Consider the following 24588-nt stretch of genomic DNA (forward strand, 5'->3'; position numbering starts at 1 on the left):
GAGAAGGTGACAAGGTGACAAGGTGACAAGGTGACAAGGTGACAAGGTGACAAGGTGACAAGGTGACAAGGTGAGAAGGTGAAGCCTTCGTCACAGCTCCACGAGGACGAGGATGCGCGTGCGCGCGCACGTGCAGGCGCCAATGTGGATGGAGGTCACGCGATCGCTCCGTCCTGTGACAAACACAGCAACTCCGTCCCGGACCTTCGTTTTTGTCTCGTCTCGAGTGGCGCCCGCCCGCGTGCGTGCGTCTGTGCGTGCGTGCGCGCGCGCGCACACATAAGTGAGTCTTTTCCCGGGCAGTGCTGTTGCTCTCTTGCAAGGCGAGCGAGCGGGAGAAAAAAAGGTACGTGACGTGTTCTGCACTTGTCACGCGTGGGGCTGAGGCGGGACAGTGCATCCTTCACCCATCATCATCATCATCATCATCATCATCATCATCATCATCATCATCGCCTTTGCGGGAGCTCGGCATTGCGGCTCCCCGCACCAGTTTGGGGAGAATCTTGTCACGCAGCCTGTGAGTGACATTGCATGAAAAAAAAAAAGGTTCCGGCGACCACGCACGTGCACGCGCCTCTCGATCGGTCTTAAACTGCTCTTAGAGGATATACGTATATATATATATATGTCTAATGCAAAAAAGTGTTGCCGCTACAAAAGATCAACGCTACGCAGTACATTTGACTCTAAAAAGACTAAATTCAGTCCCACTCTAAACTGAGTGAACTCTTGCACTTGGAAGGACGAAAACAAAAGACACACACGAGAAAGAACACACACTCAAGGTTTGAGGAGCGATCCCACAACCTTGAGCATGGAAGACAGTCAGTCACTCTACCACGTGAGCTACGCCAGACTTATTGTTACCTAACGTGTGTCCCAAAGGAGACCCAAAATGGAGGTATGCGAGGATCGCACCTGACACCGGCGATATATTGACGCCGAGTAGCGGACCGGACCGGACCGGCCCATCTGGAGGCGTTGAGTTCTTTCCCTTCCAGTACTTCTGACACTAACGGGCTCCTCTTTCCACACAATCCATCCGGTTCCAATCGGACCTTCAAAACTTGAAATAACAAATACAAGCAATTCTAATGATCACTTTCGCAGGAGGGAGCGAAAGACGCAAAAAAAAGGGAAAAAACAAGCAAGAGTGGATGACAAACAGTTTGGATTTGTTTGCTCGTTGGCGTTGCGAATCAACGGCAGGACGCGGGTTCGTGATGGCCGCCGCATCTTCAGCTCAAAAAGGATACTTTTAACCTCCAAGCGGTTCTACTTGCACCCAACAAAGTCCGCGCTTGTCAAAGTGCACGTTTTCACACGACGTGCGCGACTTGCCGGCGCGTCCGCCTGCTTTTTAAAACAAAAGCAAAAGCCATCGTGGCGGCCATCTTGCTTCTTTGAGGCCAGAAAAAGAAGGAAGCAGAAGTTGTTTTTGTTTGTTTCTTGGCACGCGAAGTCTTACTTCGATGTGTCTGAACGGCATTTTTGCCATTTTTGCATATTTCAGCAACCGGTCGAGCGAGCTGCAAAAAGAAGGCGCGTGTTGGAAGACACGTTTGCTAAAGCAGCGACAACCGAACAGCTGCTCAATTGTCCCGCACTTTCCTTTGCCACAAGACGCCCTTATTGTCCACGGCTGTTTGCTTCATTCGGGCCCCGCCTCCGGCTCTACTGGCTCCTCCTCCTCCCCCGCTGACGGCGTCGTGTTCTCCTTGCACAGGTTCGACAGTCAGCAGAGACTCACCCGCCCCCGCCGCACCAGCAGCTCTCCTCGCAGAGACGTGCGTGCGTGCGTGCGTCCGTCCGTCCGCAAGACAGGACAGCAATTCTCCAAGGGGGTGTGACTCAACGCCCCCCCCCATAAAGATGCAGACTCGCATGCGTGCGAGTCGAGGTTGAGCGCGCGCGGCGCTTTCGGATGCTGACTTGAGCGGCGGGAACCGAACGGCGGCTGACGAGGACTCGCGATGGGGCTCGGACAGTCCAGCAAGTCTCCCGTCACCGGCGACACTGGCGAGGGTGAGTCTTCGCTTTCACGAGCCCCCAAAAGCATCTTCATGCATTTGTCTGCCTCAAATCTTGTAAACAACAACAAATGCTGCGATGCGTTCGTCACAGACGGAACGGAAGTTTGATGCGGAACGTTTCGTCTTCAACATTCCGAAGGGAAAAAAAGTCTTCTTACAGGCAGAAACAAAAGTGAAGGAGGTTAAAGGTGAAAGACAAAGTCAGCTTCCTCTGGACTCCACCTCAGAATGTGAGGATTTCATTTGGTGCTGCTGCTAAACTTTGCATGTGAGCATCAGAACCCGCGGACTTATTTTTCCAAGTTTCAAGGAGGCTTGACATGTTTTGCGCGTTGGTCTCGCGCGTGCACGCGTTCCTCATTTTGCAAAGTTTGCGCTTCGCTCGATCGGCGGCGTGCAATTGTCACGCCAAACGCTGCTTTGGCCCGAGACGGACTGGGAAGCGGTCCGACGTGTCCCCCAACTCTCACCGGGGTCGGCCGCCCGGAAAAGGACGGCGCCGGCTCCGTCGGGGTTCGGTTCTTCCTCATCGCAACGGAACTGAAGTTGTTCGGAGCACAGAGGAACGTTTCCGTTTCTATTCCCGCTCACGTCGTTGTTAGCGAGGTCCGTTTGAAAAGGTCGGGAAATATTCCCCGAGGTCGATGCAATGAAATGACCACATTGCGGTCCCAAAAGTCTTTTCGAATCCAAACTGGAAAACTTTCCACTTCCAAGTCATCCGTCTTCACGTACTTTCCCGAAGGTCCGGGAAGTCCGCTCGATATTGTCCGCGTCCTTAAAACCGGCGGGAAAACATTCAGAGCTGCTTTGCTGGTTTTGTCGGAGGTTTGTGAAGAAGGCAAACATTGCGGGATCTCTTTGCAGATGTGCAAGAACTTGCATCCAACAATTCCGTCGACGTGCCTTTGATTGGAAAGTCTTGCATCGTTTGGCAATCGTGACCAGGTCTGACCTGGTCTGACCTGGTCTGACCAGGTCTGACCTGGTCTGACCTCGTTGGTCTCATTGTCGCTCACGGCTCGACCACGCGGCGCCAAAAGCAGCAGAGCGCCGAGGAGACGTTGACTTGATTGATTTTCTTCCCGCGCTTCATATCTGACCTGCTTCACATTGCTACTGCTGCCCGATCGCCCCCCCCCCCCCGTCCCCCCCCAGGCCATGTTCCCCGTGTCCGCCTGGCCTCGCCACTATGGGAGGGCCTTCAGTTACTCTGCTCCTCCATCCGACCTTCGTCCACTCTTCTAAACTAAATTGAACTCCTAATCCTGTTGAACGAAGCCTTTTACGTTCCATTTCTCACGTACGCCATTGATCATTTTTTACCTCGTTTTATCGATTTGATTTGGTTTTGTGCTTTTTGAACGTTTTGAACAGCGACCTTGAGTGTCCTGAAATGATTTTGAAAAATGATGACTTTTATACGCAAATATTGTGGTCAAATTGGAAACATTTCTGTGTTTAGCGAAAACAAACAATGTTACGCTAAAGCCGGCAAAAGTCAAGTCAGATTTTCTTCTTGCAATCACATCTTGTCAAGTGTTTGTGTTGAGGAAAAGTCCGATGGGCGTCGCCATGCTAACGCTTAGCCTCCATTAATTGATCCGAAGAGACGCGCGCGTGCCGGCGAACGCGTCAGGACACGTCGTCCGGCTCCCCTGAGGACGTCCCCTCCGCGCCACCGCCGCGACTTTCCAGCTTGCGTCAGCAGGCGTCGACTGTTGACTGCCGATCGGACTTCATTGGACCGCCTCCCGAAGCCCCGCCCCCCCCCGCCCGCCCGGGGCTCCGTTGCCAAGCGGCCAAGGTCGAAGGAACCGGGCTTGTGTTTGCTTCCCGACTGCTTCGGGCGCTCCAAATAGAAGATGTTGCCGTCATTCACATTTGTTTTGCGACACGCAGATGTCGCTCAAAAGAGGTCGCGATCCCGCGCCGCATGTCCCACGGGACTTTTTGTCCAAACCGATACCAGAGTTCAACTCGCGACGTCAGCACTTTGGAAAGAGCAGCATTTTTGCTTGCCATTGCGTGAACTGAATGGCACTTTTCTGAGTTCTCGTTCCCGATGGGGCCTCCAGTACCCATCGAGACCTCGAACTGGGCCAGATAGCGACACGCAAATGAATCGGAACAAATGCATCGTTGCCAGTGTAGCCATTTTGTCTTGTTCCTGCTGGAGTTTTTGTCCAAAATGCTACTAAATTGAGGAAGGCCGGCCGGCATTCCGTCCACAAGCTCCTCCTCCTCCCGACAAAGTCCATCGTGTATTAAGAGCGGGACAAAATAGACTTACTTTCAGAGTCCTGTTTACGCTTGGAAGAGACGAAAAAAGAAAGAATTGGGGTGAAAAAAAAGGCATTCAAGGGTTGAGGAACAAAGAGACCAAAAACCATGTCTTAAGCATACAGTAGGAGTGGCATAGCTCAGGTGGTAGAGTGGCAGTCTCCCAAGCTGAAGGTCGTGAGTTTGTTCCTCAACCCTCGAGTGACTTTTTCAATTCTTTCAAGTGTAAATCTTAGCCTACTCCAAAAACGGAGTCTCGTCGCTCCAAAAAGAGTCCAATTCAACTGACCGAGTACGAGGACTCCAAATCGCGACACGTGACGCTGACTGGCACGACGAGGGAAAAGGCCGTTTGAGTCGGGTCCCAAGCAAAAGCAGCCTTTTGCGGACGGTCCGCTCGAGAGACGCCGTCATCTCGATACAATCGGCAAATGAGCATCGAGTGTTGCTGCCCGGCCTCCGGCGCAACCTGCGACCGGGCGGCACTTTCAAACAGCAACCAGACAAAACATCAACGGTCCGATGAGTGTCAAAAAGCGGCGTTCATGAAAAAGTGTCAAAAACAAAGCCAACATGCTATTCATGAAATCAACTCTTCTCCTTCTTGTCTTTTCACGCAGTCAATTTTGACCATTTCCAGATCCTGCGAGCAATCGGAAAAGGAAGCTTCGGAAAGGTGAGACCTTTTTGACTTCAAGTTGCAGTTGAACTATCTTTGACATGCAAGTGTAATAAATAATACATGTTAGAATGTTGACGAGAAGTGAAGGAAGCAAAATGGCATCCCAAAATTTACGCCCGTGGAGTTGATCGGCTCAAGGTCCAAATTTGTTGACATTTGCTGTCAATTCGTGTTGAAATGAGTGCGAAGCAAATCGTACAATTCGGACAGCATTCCTTTCAATTTGTCTTTCCGCCGTCTTTTCTTCATAAATGACTCGTCTTCTTTTTCACGCACTTGCACTTTGCTGTATTCAGACAAATTTGTTGAAGTTATTTGATGGCGTGAGAGTTATTGATTTTTGCTGTGGAGAATTGTCCAATTAACGGACGCCGCCTTGTCGCGGCGTCCGACTGGCGACAATCGGTCGGCCGACCGCACGCGCGAGCGTCAACATTGTGTGGCGGCAGATAAGCGCTCTAATCAGGCTGCTCAATGGGGGCGGGGTCACGTGATTGGGGTCTGGCTGATTCATCGCACCCGCCGCTCCACACGAGACGCTCTGAGATCATCGGCGGCTTATTGACGTTTGCGCGTCTCCGCTTAAGCCGCGGTCTCCCTCGTCCGTCAAAAGTGTGTTGAATGGAGATTTAATCCAGCGAGACGCTTTGACTTTATTCAGACGCGAGTATCTGGAAAGCTTCACTTTTTCCACATTTGCTTTTGTCACAGCATTAATGCATTTTTGGGACTCCAAATTCTGCACTCCATAATGTCAAGCAAAAAAAGAGAGGAAAATGTCAAAAACGGCATTAAAAATAATAAACACCTTTTGCCACAAAGCTCAAACTGGAGATTATTTTAAGCCAATTTACTGAAAATGCGCAAAACGGACATGCGACTTCTGCCCGTTTCCATCAATCTGAAGATTGCGAGGGGACTCCGTCGCTGTAGGTGGCGCTATGTGCGATGACGTGGTGTGAGTTTGCTTTGCGTTTCTTTGCTGTTTTCCATCGAAAAGAGTTCATATTTGCTTCTTTAATGAATTCCCAAAAGATTTCTCTTTCGTCGCCCCCCAAACATACCTTTCTTTATCGTCCGCCATTGCTTTGGAACGACAAACGTACGTCATATCCGGTCAAAACGCGCCACGTGTATCCGGTCCTTCCAGCGTTTTTCCGCAAAACCGGTTTCCGTCGCCAAAATTCTCGTTTTCCTTTTTTCGATACGCTTCAAAATCCAACCCCCCCCCGAAGCGTAAAAACCGTTTGGTCAAAAATGTTGGGACCTTTTTGGATTTTCGAGCGTTTCCATTCAGTTTTATTTAACCCTGATAAAAATGGTTGGATGGAAACCCAGATATGTGGCACCATTTTTCCTCGGGAGCCTCCCACAACATTGTTGGAGTCAATTCAGTGGATTGGACAAAAGTTTGGCTCGAAATAAGAAAGCCAGCCGCTTATTTTGGGATGAAATGGAGCAAACGAAGCACTTTCAAGTTTTCCTGCAATCAAAGCTATAAATTGAAAATGAAAATACACGATGACATACTGATTGTGAAGCATCGCATCCAACATCGTTTTTTGCAGACACACTGCCAGCCAAATTCCACCGATTGTTGCAATTGGACTTCCTTTGGATTTGTTTGTGTTTGTGACTCACAACAAGAGTCGGACTTGATTGGATTGCAAAGCATTTAAAAGGAGAAATAATAAGAATTGAAAGCGTTGCGTCTCCTCAGGTTTGCATCGTGCAGAAGAAAGACACCAAGAAGATGTTTGCCATGAAGTACATGAACAAGTTGAAGTGCGTGGAGCGCAACGAAGTCAGGAACGTCCTGAAGGAGCTGCAGATCATGCGCAACCTGGAGCATCCCTTCCTGGTCAACATCTGGTAAAGACCCCCAAGTTGCTTTCTATGTATTGTCCCGATACGGCGTGCGTGGATCCAAATGCGGGGAGAAACGGCAGGGAGACGCAACTTTATTGCGACTTAGCAAGGAAGGGGAGGAGACGAGGACGGGCTGGAACGTGACTGGACCGGACTCGAGACGACTGGTCCCCAAACCTGGACGGGGTGAGGGGAGGCTGGCTTGACTGTGGCTGGCTTGGCAGAATGTGGGCGACTTAAACTGCGGCAAGGACGACTGGGTCAGCTGTGGCAGTGAGGACCAACAAGACTGAGACGAGGACAACAAGACTGAGACGAGGACCAACAAGACTGAGACGAGGGCAACAAGACTGAGACGAGGGCAACAAGACTGAGACGAGGACCAACAAGACTGAGACGAGGACCAACAAGACTGAGACGAGGACCAACAAGACTGAGACGAGGACCAACAAGACTGAGACGAGGGCAACAAGACTGAGACGAGGACCAACAAGACTGAGACGAGGACCAACAAGACTGAGACGAGGACCAACAAGACTGAGACGAGGACCAACAAGACTGAGACGAGGGCAACAAGACTGAGACGGGGACCAACAAGACTGAGACGAGGGCAACAAGACTGAGACGAGGGCAACAAGACTGAGACGAGGGCAACAAGACTGAGACGAGGACAACAAGACTGAGACGAGGACCAACAAGACGAGATTCACAGACTCCGACGCGACGACGCTCCCACACAGACGGGACAAAGTCAACAGGCTAAATCCACTACTACTAATGAGACACACCTGAGGAACCCGATCGGCTGAGGGCACCGATTGGTCTCGCACGCCGGGAAGGGAAGAAACGCACAGGTGGACGAGATCAGACATAACGAGACAAGCGGAGAGACCGGGGCCCCGCCCCTCCGCTCCAAAGACAGTTTCAATGTGCCCTCACAAGTTTGTTAGCGTTTCGGCCGTTGGGCCACACGATGGCGCCATTTCGGAGCTTGAAAGCCGTGACTTTTGAAAGCCGTGACATTTGAAAGCCGCGACTTTTGAAAGCCGCGACTTTTGAAAGCCGCGACTTTTGAAAGCCGTGACTTTTGAAAGCGATGACTTTTGGCTCCAGAGCGGCAAGATGTGAAAAGGCACCCGCCCTCGCACCACATGCAGGTTGCTCCTCCAGCGGTGCCGTCTTGGCCGCAGCTGGATGACGACGCATTGTCGCAGATTGATGACGTATGCGGCAATTCTCGCGCGAGAACCGTCAGTCTGTCAACAACAATTTGCCGTGTGGTCGCCGTTCTGCTTGGCGCCCTTCGCAAGGGACGGGAAGGCTTTTGGCACTGGAAAGCGCCTCCCCCCCCCCTCCCCGGGGGGGGGGGGGGGGGGGCGCTTTCCTCTGGAGATGTGCTTGGGTCAGCGGCTGGCTGGCTCGCTAACTGGCTAACTGGCTAACTGGCTGGCGCACGTTTGTCCTCAGCTAAGCCTTCAAGGTTAAAGACTCGAGAGAGATTACCTAAGGGGCGGGGCCAGATCGCTGCAGGAAAAGCGCCCCTTTTTTGAATGGACTGCAAATAGGAAAGAAAATCCCACCTTTTTCCTCTCCATTAGTCAACTTCTTATTGTCGGCCTCAGCATTATGTGAACCCGAGCGAAGCCTTTGGACTCAACCAGCAGCATCAGCTTTGCGTCGTCCTGGACTTGCCAGTGGACGCGTGCGCGCCGACTTCCAAAGGTTCAAGAATCATGACAAGGGCGGAACATTTGCACTCCCAAACCCAAACCCAAATAGAAAAGCGTGCGTATGAACTCCAAGTGGCGAAAACACGTCAGTCCCAAAACGGAAGCTCCTCCTTTGCGACGCGGGTCGCACCCGCATCGGTTGTCGATCGCAATGTCCTTGTCTGCGGCAGGTACTCCTTCCAAGACGAGGAGGACATGTTCATGGTGGTGGATTTGCTCCTGGGGGGCGACCTGCGCTTCCACCTGCAGCACAACGTGCACTTCTCCGACGGCGTCGTCAAGCTGTACGTCTGCCAGCTGGCCTCGGCCCTGGGATACCTGCGCTCCAAGCGCATCATACACAGGTGGGACACACAAAAGACAGCGTACACTTTGCGCCGAAGACCAAAAAAAACAAACAAAAAAAAAACCAACATGCTCGGTAACCAATAACAGCGCACGAGCCGTCGAGTCGTCGCTGACGCATACAATTTCCGAAGAAGAAAAAAAACAATAACCTTATATATAATATAATAATAATAATAATTCTTACAAATTGCTGGAAGTTAACTCATTGATTTTGACTGAAGCAACCCCCTTCACTCCCGGCTGTTTGACTGGATTTTGACAGATTTTGCTAGGCCCGCACAATATTGTTTTCTTTCATCAGGAAAAAAAAAAGTCTATTTGCATCTGTTTCTGTTTTGCAGCAATTAGCATTAGCATATAGCTAAGTTTCATCATTATTCACAAAGCTGGGCAAAAAGAGACTTTTTGCAACATGGCGCTGGCTGATCTCTTATAATCTGCTGCCACCTGCTGGCCGTTTTTGTAATAACTAGCATTGCTTGAAGCGTTCTCTTCAGTTCAGAGGCCGCATCAGCGCGGTGGAGACTGGTTAGCACGTCCGCCTCACAGGGCAGAGGACGTGAGATCGAGTCCGGGCTTCGGCCTCTCTGAGTGGAGTTTGCATGTTCTCCCCGTTTTTCCGGGCACTCCGCTTTCCTCCCACATTCCAAAGACTTTCATGGCAGGTTCATTGAACTCTCCAAATTGTCCACAGGTGTGATTGTGAGTGTGGATGATTGTTGGTGCGTGTGCGCCCTGCGATTGGCTGGCAAGCCGTTGAGGGCGTACCCCGCCTACTGGCCGGAAGCCAGCTGGGATAGGCTCCAGCCACCCTTGGCGGTCAAGAACACGGATGGATGAACTGAAGTGAAAATATCACTCAAAGGGTCGGCTTCATCTTGGATGCACGTTTAATCAATGAAGGCGTGAAACGTCTTCCTGGGACGGGTTTGAGCAAAACGCCGGAGCAGCTTGATGCAAAGCGCGGGCCGACATTTTCTCCCATCTCGTGTTTGATGTCGCGGTGAAAAGATTGCGCAAGCAAGACAATTTAGGGGGCGACACAAAGGTGGTAATCCGTCCGTGGTTGCTGGGCAGATTTTGCTCTAATTTCATCCGCCAGCTGCAGGTTAAGTGCTTTCTAAGCAGGGTCGGCCACATGGCGGCGGCCAAACGCAATTACCGGCAAATCCTCACCCAAGTCAGACGGACAGCTCTCAGGCAGGACCGTCGGCTACCCCCAACCGCTTCAAGTCATTTCTTCTGCCTGCCCAAAACTCGTCTTTCAATAAGAAGCCTTTCCAACCCTCGAACGAGCGAGTCGCTAGCTCGCTCGCTCGTTTGCTCGTTAGCTCGCTCGCTCGCTCCCTTGGCTTGCGATTAGTGGCAAGTGACTGACTCCCAATTAAATGGTACCTTCAGGGACCGAATGGAACAAGTGGAAACGTGCGGGAGGGAAAGACGTGCATGCGTGTTTGTGTGTGCGCGCCATGAGCAACGCTCGAACCCTCTTGTGCTTTGGTGTGTTTCGTCACATGATCATGGAGAGACTTTTGCAGCCGGCAGACTCGTCTGGCGCTCACGACTGACCGACCGGGGGCGCCCCCCCCCCACGGCCCCCCCCCCATTAATTAATAGAGCCATACTGACATCATGACATGCGTTAGACGCTCTTGTTTCCTAAACACAGTTGAAAGTTGGCGGCAGCTTCTGGAATGCTGAGCCCAAAAAAGTGCACGACGGGCCAAAGGATTTCGACCACACGGTCAGTTGGCAAAAAAGAGGCAAAAAGCGGCAGATGAGAAGAAAAAGGAAAAGGGTTCCGAACGGAGATCACAAGTGGAAGCTTGGGCAGGCGGGACGTTGTGCCGTTTTGGTTCCTCGTCAGACGTGTCAACCTTGACCTCATCCTTTCAGCGGCTGCTCATGAATAAGAAATGAGCATCTCACACGCGTGCACGCACACACACATGCACGTGCACGCGCACGCGCACAGCTTGATTGCAACTTTTCTGTTGACGTTCAAAGGACCTTTTTGTTGCAGCTTCATGAGCGATGACGCAATTTGCGATTTTGCATCGCACGCTTGCGGCCGTCACAATTTTCAGCCGTACTCGATCATTTGAACAAGATTGAAGAAAAAGCGTTTTGCCAGAATAAAAGAGAATATAATGAGAGATCAATAGAAAATGTAACAATGATTAAGACGAGGCAGTCGACGCCAATTAGGGAACTCGTTGAACGACATTAAACTGAATAGACGAGCGCGTTCTCGTATCGTTGATATTCTCGCTCTTTTTGTCATCACATTCTTGACTCGCTATTTGTTGTTTCTTTTCAATGCGTTCCCGAAACCCGGGTCAACATGCAGCTTCATTCTTGCCGTCAGCATTTAAATCACGAGATCAAAGAAGATCAAAGGTTCGGGAAAATCGGCTTCTGGATACAAAGGTGTGCCGTTTTTGGGAAGGAGTGCGGAAATATTGGCGTTGTTACAGAAGAAACGAGCGTCAACATCGGCCACCTGAATGACGACCTTGAGGGGACGGCTGCAGGTTCGAGGATCCGCCGTCCCGGATGTCAACGAATGCGCTGTTGAGTTTTCTGCTCGTGCGAGTCGCGCACCTCCGGCGGGTCCTCGGGCGCGCAGGCCGGCTCGGGTGTCAGCCGGGGGTCCGATGACCGGGTCCCGGTTTCAATTACCGCCCCGCTGCTGTAATGAGGCCATTCGATCCCGCTAATTGCTTGTCCAAGCAGTCAAGCGAGAGCAAAGATGCGGCAAACAAAGGCGGCACTTTTCCTCGCATCTTTCATTCCTTCTTATTTGACCCACGGACGGATTACGACGACTGCGTCAACGCACCCGTTGACGAGGACGTTCTTTACACTTGCTGCAGGTCAAGGCCGCTCGTCTTCGTCTTCGTCTTCGTCGTCGTCTTCGTCTTCGTCTTCCAATGTCTGCGTGTCAGACATCTTAAGTCCAGCCTTTTAGCTTCATCTTGACTTTTTGTATTTCTTTTTTAATCGTCCCAATCAGCTTTGTTTGTGTCCCTCCTTGTGCTCCTACTTGACAACGTCATCCTGGCCTCTTTCAACAGTGGGACAACTGCCCCCCCCCGCCTGCCCCCCCCCCCCCCCCCCCCACCCAGTGTGAGTCAGACGGTGTGTCTCTCCGTGTCACTTCCCTCCCGCCAGCCTCTGAGGCAAATGTCAGCTAATTAAGGCTTACATGAGCGACCTTTCTTTGCCACCTGTGTACGCGCACCGCGTGATGTGCCGGGGCATCCGTCAGCTCAGCACCGTCAGCACCGTCAGCCGCAGGGACGCACGTGCAAAAGCCGGCCCGGCGAGGCCCGGCGAGGCCCGGCGAGGCCCGGCCTGGCCTTTGATATGCTAAATAGCAGCAGCTTCCTGCGGGGCAGCCGACTGTAATGAGGGGAAAGGGGGCGGCTCCTTCCATTCGCACCCGCATCTCAATGTCGCCGGCCCTCATCATACAAACACGACTGAAGCGGATCCAGTGACTCATCGGACTCTCGTTTGCCTTTGATTGCCTTCAGTCGACCTCATTGAGCAGCAACGCGACCCACACTCATCCGCAATATGTAGAAAGAAAAAGAAGAAGAAAAAAACACGCCTCCCGCATTCGTTGTTGTGATGCTGCCATCGGCCGGCCGACTGTTCTTCGTTCCTCTTCCGACTTTTCCGATATTGAGTGCGAATCAATGCTGCGTCCAACAATTGATGTCCAGATGAGATTTGGGGGTTTATTGTAATAGGGAACGTTCCCAAATAACTTAAGCAGGAATCTCTTTGTGATTGTTACAATATAAAAGGATCTAAAAACAACACAACAAGCATTTTGTCACCATCTGATGACGCTGGCGACAACTGCTCGCATTCCGTTGCCGTTTTGCGCATTCCACATCTACAAACAATGTCACATTTGATCGATTTGAATCTTTGGACAGAAGCCACACGCAAAATGCAGATTTTAGACAACGATGAAGAAAAAAGCCCAAGGTACCGATCTAATCGCAGTGTTGTGTGTCTCCCTTCAGAGACATCAAGCCCGACAACATCCTTCTGGATCAACACGGTGAGATCCTTTTCCTTTTCCTGCCGAATCAGGTCAGAGATTCAGATTCGCCTTTTATTTGGAGACGGAACAAATACGCGACCCAAACAAGTCAGCCTATATTGTTTTTGTAACAATTCACAAATGGCGTGTCTGTGTCTGTCCAGTGCAGCAAAATCAATCCCTCAAGCATTAAAAGTCCTAAAATAGGAACGCAGCTTCAAAGTTCATGTTCCGGTTTTTGCAACGATGAGCTCAGCAAAAAGCAAAACCAAAGAAAAGATCCACGAGACGATGACTAAAATGTAGAGTCGACGCGATCCCAAATACATTTCTACAATACAATACGTTTCTCTCTCTTTTTTTTTGGGGGGGGGGGGGTGATGTGACACGATAATGACACACTTAAGTTATCTTCTCGTCAGACAAAGTGCTTAAGCCCATCCCGGGAGCGTCAGCAAATTCATTCAAATGTATCTATTTATAGCACGCATTGTTGATCTTATGAGTCGTAATGGACACGAGCTTTTGCAGGGAGAGAGGATATGAAAATGGAATAAATACCCACGGGGTCAAAGGTCGGACGGCTGCCGTGCCAATCCTGCGACGCGACACGACATCATCGGATATGTTGCGGCTTCCGGCAATGGTGCTGCAAAAGTAGCCGAGAAAAGAAGAGCGAGGCGTCATTAAATGGCAACAATCGGAATGACTTGACGCAATCGGAATGACTTGACGCAATCGGAATGACTTGACGCGATCGGAATGACTTGACGCGATCGGAATGACTTGACGCGATCGGAATGACTTGACGCGATCGGAATGACTTGACGCGATCGGAATGACTTGACGCGATCGGAATGACTTGACGCGATCGGAATGACTTGACGCGATCGGAATGACTTGACGCGATCGGAATGACTTGACGCGATCGGAATGACTTGACGCGATCGGAATGACTTGACGCGATCGGAATGACTTGACGCGATCGGAATGACTTGACGCGATCGGAATGACTTGACGCGATCGGAATGACTTGACGCGGGGCCGCCTCATCAACACTTTTGGCCGTCAGCAGACGAAAGGGAGCGCGCCGGACATCGCGCCGGTGCTTATGAAATCATAAATCAATTGCAAACACTGAGAAAGCGTGTCAATAAAATATGGAAGCAAATGTTGGCAAGTTTTGTTCTCGTTTTGTTGATGATCATGAACATTTGCAGGTGCGAGCCTGCCTTTCTCATGCCATCATTTTCTTATGGAGAATCATGAGAAGATGCGCGCACGTCCGGTCTGAACGTCCGCTCCTGCTTCAACAGGTCACGTCCATCTGACGGACTTCAACATCGCAGCCATCGTGAAAGATGACCTGAAGGCGACATCCATCGCAGGGACCAAACCGTACATGGGTAGGGAAGCACAATTCGAACCTCAAGGCGACATCCATCGCAGGGACCAAACCGTACATGGGTAGGGAAACGCAATTCGAACCTCAAGGCGACATCCATCGCAGGGACCAAACCGTACATGGGTAGGGAAGCACAATTCGAACCTCAACGCAGCCCCGGCTGACGCTCCACACCCACTCACCATTGAAGCCTCGTTTCCACCGACGGTATCTACCCTACTCTGCTCTGCTCTGCTCGGCCCTGCGCCAAAAAGCAGTGCGTTTCCACTGCCACGGTCACCGCTCGGGAGCCCCTCCTCACCTCCTCAGCGATGTCACGCTAAAGCGACCGCAGCGAGCGAGCACTGCGCTCACAGGCAACAACAATGGAGAGCGCACATGTGCTTTTTTGGTACCCGGTGCTTGCTTTGAGCCAGAAGACATCGAATGAATATTGCAGCAACCAGAAGACTGCAATCACTCATGTTAAGAAGGTTTGCATTTCCTGTTTGGAAGCCATTGTTGTCCTCTCTTCATGGTTAATGGCAGCTGTTTTCCTGGGGGGGGGGGGGGGGGGGGGGGCTTTGCGCAGCTGCACATTGATGACGACACGTCTGCAAGCAATCATTGGCCTCCAAAATAATGACGTCACGTTTTGGAACTGGGCTCTTTTTTTTTAGAACCACAAAGCAGCAGGTACCAGAAAAAGTGAGTAGAGTAGAGCCAGGTCGATTTGTTGGTGGAGACGGGGCTTTTGCAGAGTATCATAGAGTAGATACCGGCAGTGGAAACGAGGCTATAGAGTGGCCTTCTCACAAACACCGTCGTTGTGTCCCAATTTGAAAGACATTTCATCTCATCAAAACACACATAAACATAATAAACGCCGTTTTAAAAGCAGGGCTGTGCAAAATTCAGAATTGAATTGAGAATGAGCCCTAAATTGCAACGCCCCCCCCCCCCCCCAAAAGGACTCCAACATAGCAGTCAAAGGATGCAAGTGCAGTCGCTTGTTCTGCAAATCTTTAAGTGTCGCTGAATGCCAACACATTTTTTCTCGATCCTCGGTACTCGATTTAATGGTGTTTTTTTTTTTGTTTTTTTTGACCCGATTGCAGCTCCGGAGCTGTTTGAGAGCTTCGAAGGCTCCCATCCCGGTTACTCCTTCGCGGTGGATTGGTGGTCGTTGGGCATCACAGCTTACGAGCTGCTCAGAGGGCAGGTAACTAACTAACTAACTAACTAACTAACTAACGGTCGTTATCTCAGCCTCGTCGCTTGTTATCACGGCCGACAATCGAACACGGACGGACGCCCGTGTCAGCGAGACGGTCGCCATAAAACAGAAGAGGTCATTGAACTTGACCTTACTGAGAAACGCGCTTGGCGATTGGCGCCACGTGGTCCGACGGATGGCGGCGGCAGCATATGGAAATATATTGAAGATGATTTTGAGAGCCACGTCATTGAAACTGATGTCCTCAAATGGGCTTGCGAGTTTTCCTTCTGTTGCCCTCAATTGAAAATGTCACGGAAGCAAACGTGCTGCACAATCTCAACATCTTCCATGTGGATAAGAAGAAATGGACATTCATGGCAAAATGTCACAACGACATGACAAACTCAAATCCTTTTAATATTCATTTTTCTCCGTGCCATCGCTTACTATCGGGGTGTTCGATACCACTTGTGTTCAGACCGATACCGTTGCATGTACAGGGAGTCTCAAGATATGGCGAGCTTCGTTCCTACGACGGCGACGTCAGCCCAATTTCGACGGAAGTCGGATTTCCCTGTTAAAGTAAAATACTTTGTACAGCAATTTCAAAAAAACATATTTGCGCGACCCAGAAGAGCCGGAACCAATATTTCGTGTTTCGGCGCCACATTCATTGCAGACGCAGTTTTAAAGAAAGACCTACGCTCCTAATATAGCATTTTGCCATAAAATTGTACAAAATGAAGAGCAATTTTCTATTCTTCGAATTGGAATTTCTATTTCCTGCTCGAGTACCGATACCTTGAAATAAGGCCGGGTATCGGCCCGATACCGATACGTGGCGTTGGTGCTCGCCAACGTGACGTCAAACCTTGTGAAAAATGTACTGCTTCCAAAAGCGCGTCAGTCGTCCAAGATTGTGGACGGAAGAGCGAGCGGAAATTGCAGCCAGCAAACGTCCGCTCCTCCAAATGCGTTTCGAGTCCGACATCCGGCAAAACGAGAAAAAAGGAAAAGCCGAGAAAGGTTCTCGTTGTCGGTGATTTGGAAAGAGTGTCTTTTCCTTTCTGTGCTCTCATTTGTCCCGATGGATTGTCGTCCTTTCAGAGGCCGTACGTGATGAGGTCCAGCACGCCGGCCAACGAGATCCTGCACGCCTTCCGCAAGGTCCACCTCAGCTTCCCGCCAGCCTGGTCCTCACACATCAAGTCGCTTCTCAGAAAGGTACGAGCGCTCCGCAAGCGGCACCTTTGCGCTCGCCATTGGCCAATCGGAGCGTCCAACGGCGGAGGGAGGACGGCGTGCTGCGCCGCTGCGGGGGTGGCCACAGCTGACTTCCATCAAAGCGGCTCTTGTGGAAACGCAGCGTTTGTCCTGTCCAGTCTTTTTTTTTTTTTTTTTGTCCTGTCCAGTCTTAATGTGGCGGAAATGCTGCTGCGCCGTCAAGTGGCCACTAGGTGGCCAACAACATCGTTCGTGTGTAGGATGATTTGAAAAGAGAATCAAGCCTTCAACAAATTCATTTCTACATTGATTGAGTATTGACACATTTATCAATGAGAGTTTCGGCTCCTTTGTGGCGGCTGATACGTTCCAGAGGTCAAGTTCAATAATAAGGTTACAAATGTTGTTTGTCAATTCAAAAGGTTTCCAAATGGTTTGAATGGACAATTGCTCATTTAATTCACGTTTAAAGGAAAAGGGTTGTCGCCAAACGTGCGTCCGGTTTCCGATGACGGACGTTGAACTGCAGCTATCAATAATTCCGGGCGCTTCGATTTGCAGCGGCACCGCAGTGAAGGTAGCGACGGACTTTTGTCATGGACCCGAATGCAAATCAGCCGTAAGAAGCGTTTTAACTCTTGGATGTCCTTGTTATTTATTCTGATTTATTCCTTCCTTCATTTTGTGCTTGTGTGTCGACTGTGGGAGGAATTTTTTAAGGTTCTTAAGGATAAGACGAAGCACTTGACCGGATCTGCCTACTGGTTTTCTTGTATTTCTTTATTGACCGATTGATGGATTTGCAATGACAATGGAGGCGTTCTGATTCTGATCAAGTGGATCCATAATAAGTCAAGCGTGAAGAAGCGAGTGGCACGTAAAAGTGTCACATTAGAACAGCTGTACTTGGATGTGGTCTGACGAGACCCAAGATTGATCTTTTGCCAGCAAATGGTCACTTGACATTTTGGAGATGCACTCGGCGCCCTAACGTAACCTCAGGCGGGTTCGTGCGTGGATTCCTCTCCTGCGTCTCGTTTGGGTGAAGCGGATCCTCGTCAGCTCTCGCGCTTGAACGTGCGCGTGCACGTGCGCGTGCGCGCCTGCGCTTGGTCTTGGCAGTCGTCCACTGCCGTCGAACTGTTGCATTTCTCCACTTCATGCACCTCATTGGCATTCCGAACGGGTATACGAGTGTGTGTGTGTGTGTGTGTGTGTGTGTGTGTGTGTGTGTGTGTGTGTGTGTGTGTGTGTGTGTGTGTGTGTGTGTGTGTGTGTGTGTGTTTGTGTGTGTGTGTGAAGAGCCGGAATTGCCCGCCCAGTACATTTGATGATTGTTCTTCACACTCGATGACTTTGCTCAGTCAGCGTTTGCAAACCATATGGAAGCCGTCTTTGGCCGTCACTTGTTATCGACCTGAAAATGGCCGCCGCCGCCGCCGCCGCCGCCGCCGCCCGCCATCAGCCCTCTCTTGGCCCGCTATCGTGCATTCCTCATTCTCGTTCCTCCATGTTTTTGTGGTGTGCAGCTGCTGTGCATCGACGCCCACAAGCGCGTTTCCTGCCTGGCGGAGCTGCAGGATCTGGACTGCATGTCGGACGTGATCTGGGACGCCGTTCTCAGCAAGGCCGTTCTTCCGGGCTTCGTTCCCAACGTGAGCATCTCCTTGAACGCAAAATGCTCAAAGTGGGCGTAACGTTACGTTTTGTTGCACGTGACGTTCCGTAGGCCGCATCAATCCGCAAACGGGAATGCCGGACGCCAATGTTTTCTTTTGGGCGGCGGGCAGAGATTTGACGGAGACTCTCGCAAAGTGAAGACACGACGTTGTGACGATTGCTTGACCCCGCGTTGACCCCGAAACACAATACAAAGCAATTAGCAAGAGAAAACTCCCGCTTGAAAGTCGGCCATGCAATCAGATCCGTAATGATGTGCCACATGTTGTTGTTGTTGTTCCACTCCAATCCTGTAGGCGGCAGCCTTTTGCCGAGTGGCACACCTAGCGAGCCTTACCTGGCCCCAATGCAAGTGGATTTGCATAGCGCAAATGTGTGAGGGAAATTGTTCTTATTCTGATCACGAACATTGAAGTTACGGTTAAACAATTTCATCAGAAAAAAAAATGAATTTGCACTTGTTGGACATGATCAAGTTCTTTGCGTTCCTGTTCTGATATGTTTTAGACTTTATCCTCCATCATTTGCAAAAAACAAAACAAAAGGAGTTTTGGCGCGCTCATGCCAAAGGCTATTGCAATGGCGCCATCTTGTGGTATATTTGTGCTCTGTTGAAATGAGTTGCGTTGGAGTCGTTTGTCGTCTTTTTAAGGAGTTGCTTGTATACTTTTGACTTTTGGCGGCATGCAGGGATGGATCTCGAGTCCCTGTGAATTGTGTCTCCGCAAGCCCACTTGATCATGTTTGCATGATGGAATAGGATGAAAAAAAACTTGTGAGGCCAACTCAAGCATAAGATTTCATTTCCCACGTCATCGCGATGTCATGTCGGTCTTTTCTCATGACGGGACTTTTTTTGTTTGTTGCAGAAAGGGCGCCTCAACTGCGATCCTACGTTTGAGCTGGAGGAGATGATCCTGGAGTCCAAACCTCTTCACAAAAAGAAGAAAAGGCTGGCCAGGAAGAGCAGGGATCAGGGTTCCGACGGCTCGCCTCAGGTAAGATTCAAGTTTGCTTCTGCCGTCTTGCGATCGCTAATAGCAACGACGACGCCCTCCCTCGCCGTCACAACAACCGGATCGCCGCTTGCTCGACTTTGCGAGGCAAATCACGCCATCCTCGGGCGGCTTTTCAATGTCGGTGGCGGTCTTTCGCGCACATAAAGCAGTTGGACCGGTGTGGGTGTTTCTGTGAAACGGAAGCGAAAGGTTGCTTTGACGGTCCAGTCGAGCGCGACGCAGGCTGCGTTCCACGCGCTCGTGCAAGTGAAGTCGCCCGAAGCGCAAAACGGAGCTTATCGCCATTGATCTGAAGTTTGGTTGGCGCTCCCGTTGGCACGTCGCACCCGCTCAAGGACATTGGCGGGCAGGCTCTTTTCCAGCGGAGCGCTCCCCAATGTTCGGCCCGGCACGTTCAACAAACGTCTTTATGCTCATAAATCGGCTGCTATTGTTCTTTGCTGTTGGCGCAGCGGCCGTCGTCGTCGTCGTCGTCGTCGTCGTCGTCTTCGTCTTCGTCGTCGTCGTCGTCGTCGTCGTCGTCGTCGTCGTCGTCGTCGTCGTCGTCGTCGTCGTCGTCGTCGTCGTCGTCACGCGGATTGAGGAGCAATAGAAAAAGACAAAACAAAAGAAAGCAGAGGCAGGAATCGCAGTGCTGCCAAGCAGACAATCGGAAAACCCGTTCAATATTTACACATGCAAAACTTTATGTGTGATTATGACCTGTGATTGTGACGTGATCAAAAAGGAAGCAACATGAAGCGAACGGTTGTGTTGAGTGCAAATGAATCCCCGATTAAAAAGAAAAAGAAAAAGTAACTTAAAAGTAACTTAAACTTGAACAACTCATTACTCTACACAGTCAGTAATATTGTAAAGGAACGTACTACTTTCAAATGCAAGTAACTAGTAATATGAAATATGTTACATTTTGGAAGGAGTTGCCCAACACTGGTTGAGTGTTTCCTGAACGTCTCACAAGCCGCGAAGCAGTTAAAATGACAACACTTTGTAGTCACCAGGAAAGCGAACAGTTAGCCGAGCTTATTCTATTGTTTCTTATTTGTATTTTCCAGCAGTATTGCTAACAGTTAGCCTAGCTTCTCCTGTTTCTTATTATTTGTATTTTATAGCGGTATAGCTAACAGTTAGCGCAGCCTCTTCTATTTCTTCTTTTTTGTATTTTCCAGCAGTATCGCTAACAGTTAGCCTAGCAAGCGTTTTTCTATTTCTTGGGGAAGGAGACTTGGGAATGTCGGTGGAGATTTCATAACTCTGGAATGCACCAACCTGGTTTTAAGAGCATTGAAAACACACGTGAGCACATTTGAAAAATTCATCCAAATGTTGGCGCAGATTGTGAAGATGTTTTTGTGCCAGAGGGGAGAAGGTGAAGCGGAATGAGCGAGCACGAGGTCCTAAAAGCAGCGGTCGTGGCACTGGAATGAGACTGAAATGAGCCCCACTTCATCTGGTGGGACTCAAAAGCACATCAGCACGCCGTTGAAGGCGCCCGCTCTTGGCTCGTGTGGCGCGTGTGCAATTCCCTGTCCGGAAATGGAGATCATCATCCAATGTGCCATCGCGTCAACGCACTTGGCACACTTTTCGTCTTCCTCCTGGCTCCGCCCACCTGCCCCTCGCCTGCCCTCGACTCCTGTGCCGGCTTGTGACTGACGGCAGCCAGCAGGGAGTCGGCCACTTTCCCCCCCGATCAAGGCGCCCCGCAGCTCGGCCTTCCGATCGGGTTGGAGCGCGCTCGACCGGCAAACGGGGAGACGCGCGCCTCGCAATCAAGTCACGAATCCGTCGTCACGAATCCGTCATCAACTCGAGCTCGGGTAGAACATGTTTGAAAAGTCCTCTTTCTATGTTGCGAGGGATTGATAACATTCTGACCATGAACATCTTTAACAGCAAAGTCAAGCGCGAGAGCGCCGAGAACTGAAAACACGAAGATCTCACGATGATTGTTATTGTGACGAACGTGAGCTCATGCAGCGTCGCTCGCTCTCCACCTGGCTGGCATGTCACCTGTCAAGTGTCTGCTTGAGATGCGGCGCCGCATGTGATGCAGCGGGCGGCGCCGCATGTGATGCAGCGGGCGGCGCCGCATGCGATCTCTCCTTGACGCGGTCATGAAGCATCTGCGCGCGCGTCCTGGAGTTTAAGGACGGGCCAAATGTTTTCTCCTGAGGAGGTGGGCCAGATTTGATCCCGAAGGAGGCGGCGGTCGCGCACAAGCGCCCTCCAAAAATCGCTTGCCATCATTTCATCCAAGCGGGAGAAAGGGTCCGAGTTCTGGTCAGCGCTCGCCATGCTTTTGTAGACCGGATCATGTTCAGGGCGGGAAATCTCATTCATGTTTGTTTGTTTGTTTGCCTCCAGAACGGCCACTTGCAGCAACGTTTGGATAACGTCCAAAGAGACTTTATCATCTTCAACAGAGAAAAGTAAGACCCCCGCACCGCCCCCCCCCCCCCCCATACATGGAGTTAGTAAAGTAGTAAGTAATAGTAAAAGAATAAGTTCTTAAGACACCTGGGAAGCCTTTTAACTCATTGACTGGCAGCCATTCTGACTGAAGCAACCCCCTTCGCTCCCGGCTGTTTGACTGCATTTTGACTGATTTTGAAGGCCCACACAATATTGTGTTCTATTGCCATCAAAACATGGAACCTAACAAAAGAAGTCTCTTCTTTCATCAGGACAAAAAAAGTACATTTGTATCTGTTTCCGTTTTGCAGCAATTAGCATTAGCTAATACAGCTAAGTTTCATCATTATTCACAAATCTGTTTAAAACTGGGGGGGAAAGAGCTTTTTTTTCATCTCTTATACTCTGCTGCCACCTGCTGGCCGTTTTTTGTGTGAGAACTACCATTGCTATAAGCGACCTCTTCAGGTCACAGCCTTCTGTATACTCTAGCAAAGGGGTGCTCAAGTTGGGTCCTGGAGAGCCCCTATCCAGCCTGCTTTCATGTTGCTCTCCGCTAACACACCTGATTCATGATCAGGATCGTTAGCAGGCTTCTGCAAACGCTTGCTGATGAGCTGATCATTAGATTCAGCTGTGCTGCAGGAGGGAGACATGGAAAACAGGCTGGATAGGGGCTCTTGAGGGCCGAACTTGAGCACCCCTGCTCCAGCATTACCCCCCCCCCCCAAAAAAAAACCCCACAACATAAATACTCAACATTTGAAATCGAATGTTTTTAAAACGTTTTTGGGAGCAAATGAGTTCAGAAAAAAGAGAAAATGATTGCTGTAACAAATGTGACCCCCCAAAAAAGGCATCTTCCTTATATATGAAATGTTGTTGTTGTCATGACGAGCCCCGTGTGTGTTGATTGTCTGAAAGTTTGACTTGATGTTTGTCGAACAGGTCAAAGAAAGCCGCAGTTGGTTCGGACTCAACGGAAGTGTCCAAATGTAACGAGAAGGCAAAGGAGGACGGTCAGAACAACAATGTGGAACCCGCCTCCTTTTCATCAGGATAAGGCAGCGGGACTGGACTTCTGTCCTAATCCCCCACCTTCATTTGTAGATGATCCCCGAGTGTCTGGCGGGCCACCATGTTGCCTCGTCCAACATCGCCAAGACTTGAGTTCAGGCTGAGAGAAGCGACTCTTTACAGCGGATTTGTTTCGTTTTTTGCTGACCCGGAAGAAGAACTGTGACATCACGACAGACGATGGCACGCGTGCTGCTGGACGCGTTATCTTGTTGGAGTTCCATTCAACACAACCTGGCTCAGGAATGGTCCAAAAGATTTGGAAAGCACCTTGAATTCCCTTTCCAAGATGATCTGGCCAAGGCAGAGGGTTCAAAGGAAGGCGGCCATGCCCCTTTTTGCCCAAAATGTCACATTTTGCTGGTCCGTAGCTCCCATTGACCTCAAATTTGAAATGTAGCCTTGTGTCATCACTATCCACAAGTACACCAAGTGTCAGGTTCAGCCACCCTACAACATTTAATAGACAAGGAAGGAAGACGAGACACTTGGATTATTTTTGCTGGCGAGGAGAACGGGCAGAGATGGACAGAAAAGCCGTCACAAGCGCGACGATCGCACGCCGCTGCACAAATCAATGCCAAGCCGTTTTCTTTGTTTACAGCGTACAAAAAACTAACATTTTCAGCTTGAGCTTTGCTTTTGCACAAATTTGTTGCTGGAAGAAGAAGATGAGAGTAAAACTCAGTCTGAGTCTCAGTCCGTCCAAACGGTTTCTTACTCTCACATTTGTTTGTGACGTGTGCAAAAAGTTAACAATGTGCTGTTATATACTGTTTGCATTTCTTTGATTTCTATTTCGTTTTTCCTAAGAAAATGCAGCATAGCCTCTTTTTTTATGGAGCTACTGCTTATGACGTGATCAATAAACGCTGGCTTTCATTCATGTGATTTCGAGCTATGCTTATTAATTCTGACATTTGGATTTGTTTTGAAATGCATTTTTTTCCAGCCCAAAAACTAAGATGGCTCCATTGTCTGGACCTTTTTTTGTCTTGCTGTTGGTCTTTGTTCTTATTGTCATTTTCCACATTGTGTCCTTTGTGTAACGTTACAACACTGTGGGATAGAAAAAAAAAGAAAAATGTTTGGCAAAACAAAAAATCTCATCTCTGCTTTAAAACACGTTTGTCAGAGGCAGACGTGTTCGTCTCAAGATGGAGCTTTTCTTGTCCCTTATTTGTCACCGTGTTTCTTCCACTCGATCGAATAAGGCGTGCCTTCAATAATAATAATAATAACTCAAATGTCTTTCTCAACTCGTATGTCTCCATCTTTTATTGCAGATTCACTCCTTATTTCTTGGCCTTACCTGGTTGGGACCATCACAAATTGCACATGATTGCAGAATTTGTCTTGAATCTTCTTCGTGTGTGCAAAGTGGAAGTAAAAAGATACATTATTTGCAGGAATAACTAATACGCTTGCGAATAGCTGTGGTAAGTCTTGTTGCCTCGGCAACGGCACGGCTGCCGTCGCGCTGATGCAAACAAGAATGATATTTATTGTTAAGCAAAGTCATGCTTGTGACGTCGCTTTTTAAAACAACAACAATTTGAAGA

The 24588-nt window shown here is 49.9% G+C and overlaps 1 protein-coding gene across 1 annotated transcript; it reads left to right on the forward strand.

Annotated features, from left to right (window-relative positions):
* The first annotated feature begins 234 nt into the window (after positions 1 to 234).
* Positions 235 to 24169, forward strand: stk32a (serine/threonine kinase 32A). The gene is made up of 13 exons (XM_086097822.1): positions 235 to 346; positions 1730 to 2028; positions 4940 to 4995; positions 6722 to 6873; positions 8771 to 8944; positions 12989 to 13026; positions 14325 to 14414; positions 15511 to 15614; positions 16719 to 16835; positions 18365 to 18490; positions 19385 to 19513; positions 21902 to 21966; positions 22898 to 24169. The coding sequence occupies exons 2-13, from the start codon at positions 1977 to 1979 to the stop codon at positions 23010 to 23012; spliced, it is 1218 nt and encodes a 405-aa protein (XP_085953948.1). The 5' UTR covers positions 235 to 346; positions 1730 to 1976; the 3' UTR covers positions 23013 to 24169.
* The last annotated feature ends 419 nt before the right edge of the window (positions 24170 to 24588 follow it).

The sequence above is a fragment of the Leptonotus elevatus genome, chromosome 16 (assembly GCF_054856555.1).
Source record: "Leptonotus elevatus isolate MCC_2025b chromosome 16, RoL_Lele_1.0, whole genome shotgun sequence".
Classification (NCBI taxonomy): domain Eukaryota; kingdom Metazoa; phylum Chordata; class Actinopteri; order Syngnathiformes; family Syngnathidae; genus Leptonotus; species Leptonotus elevatus.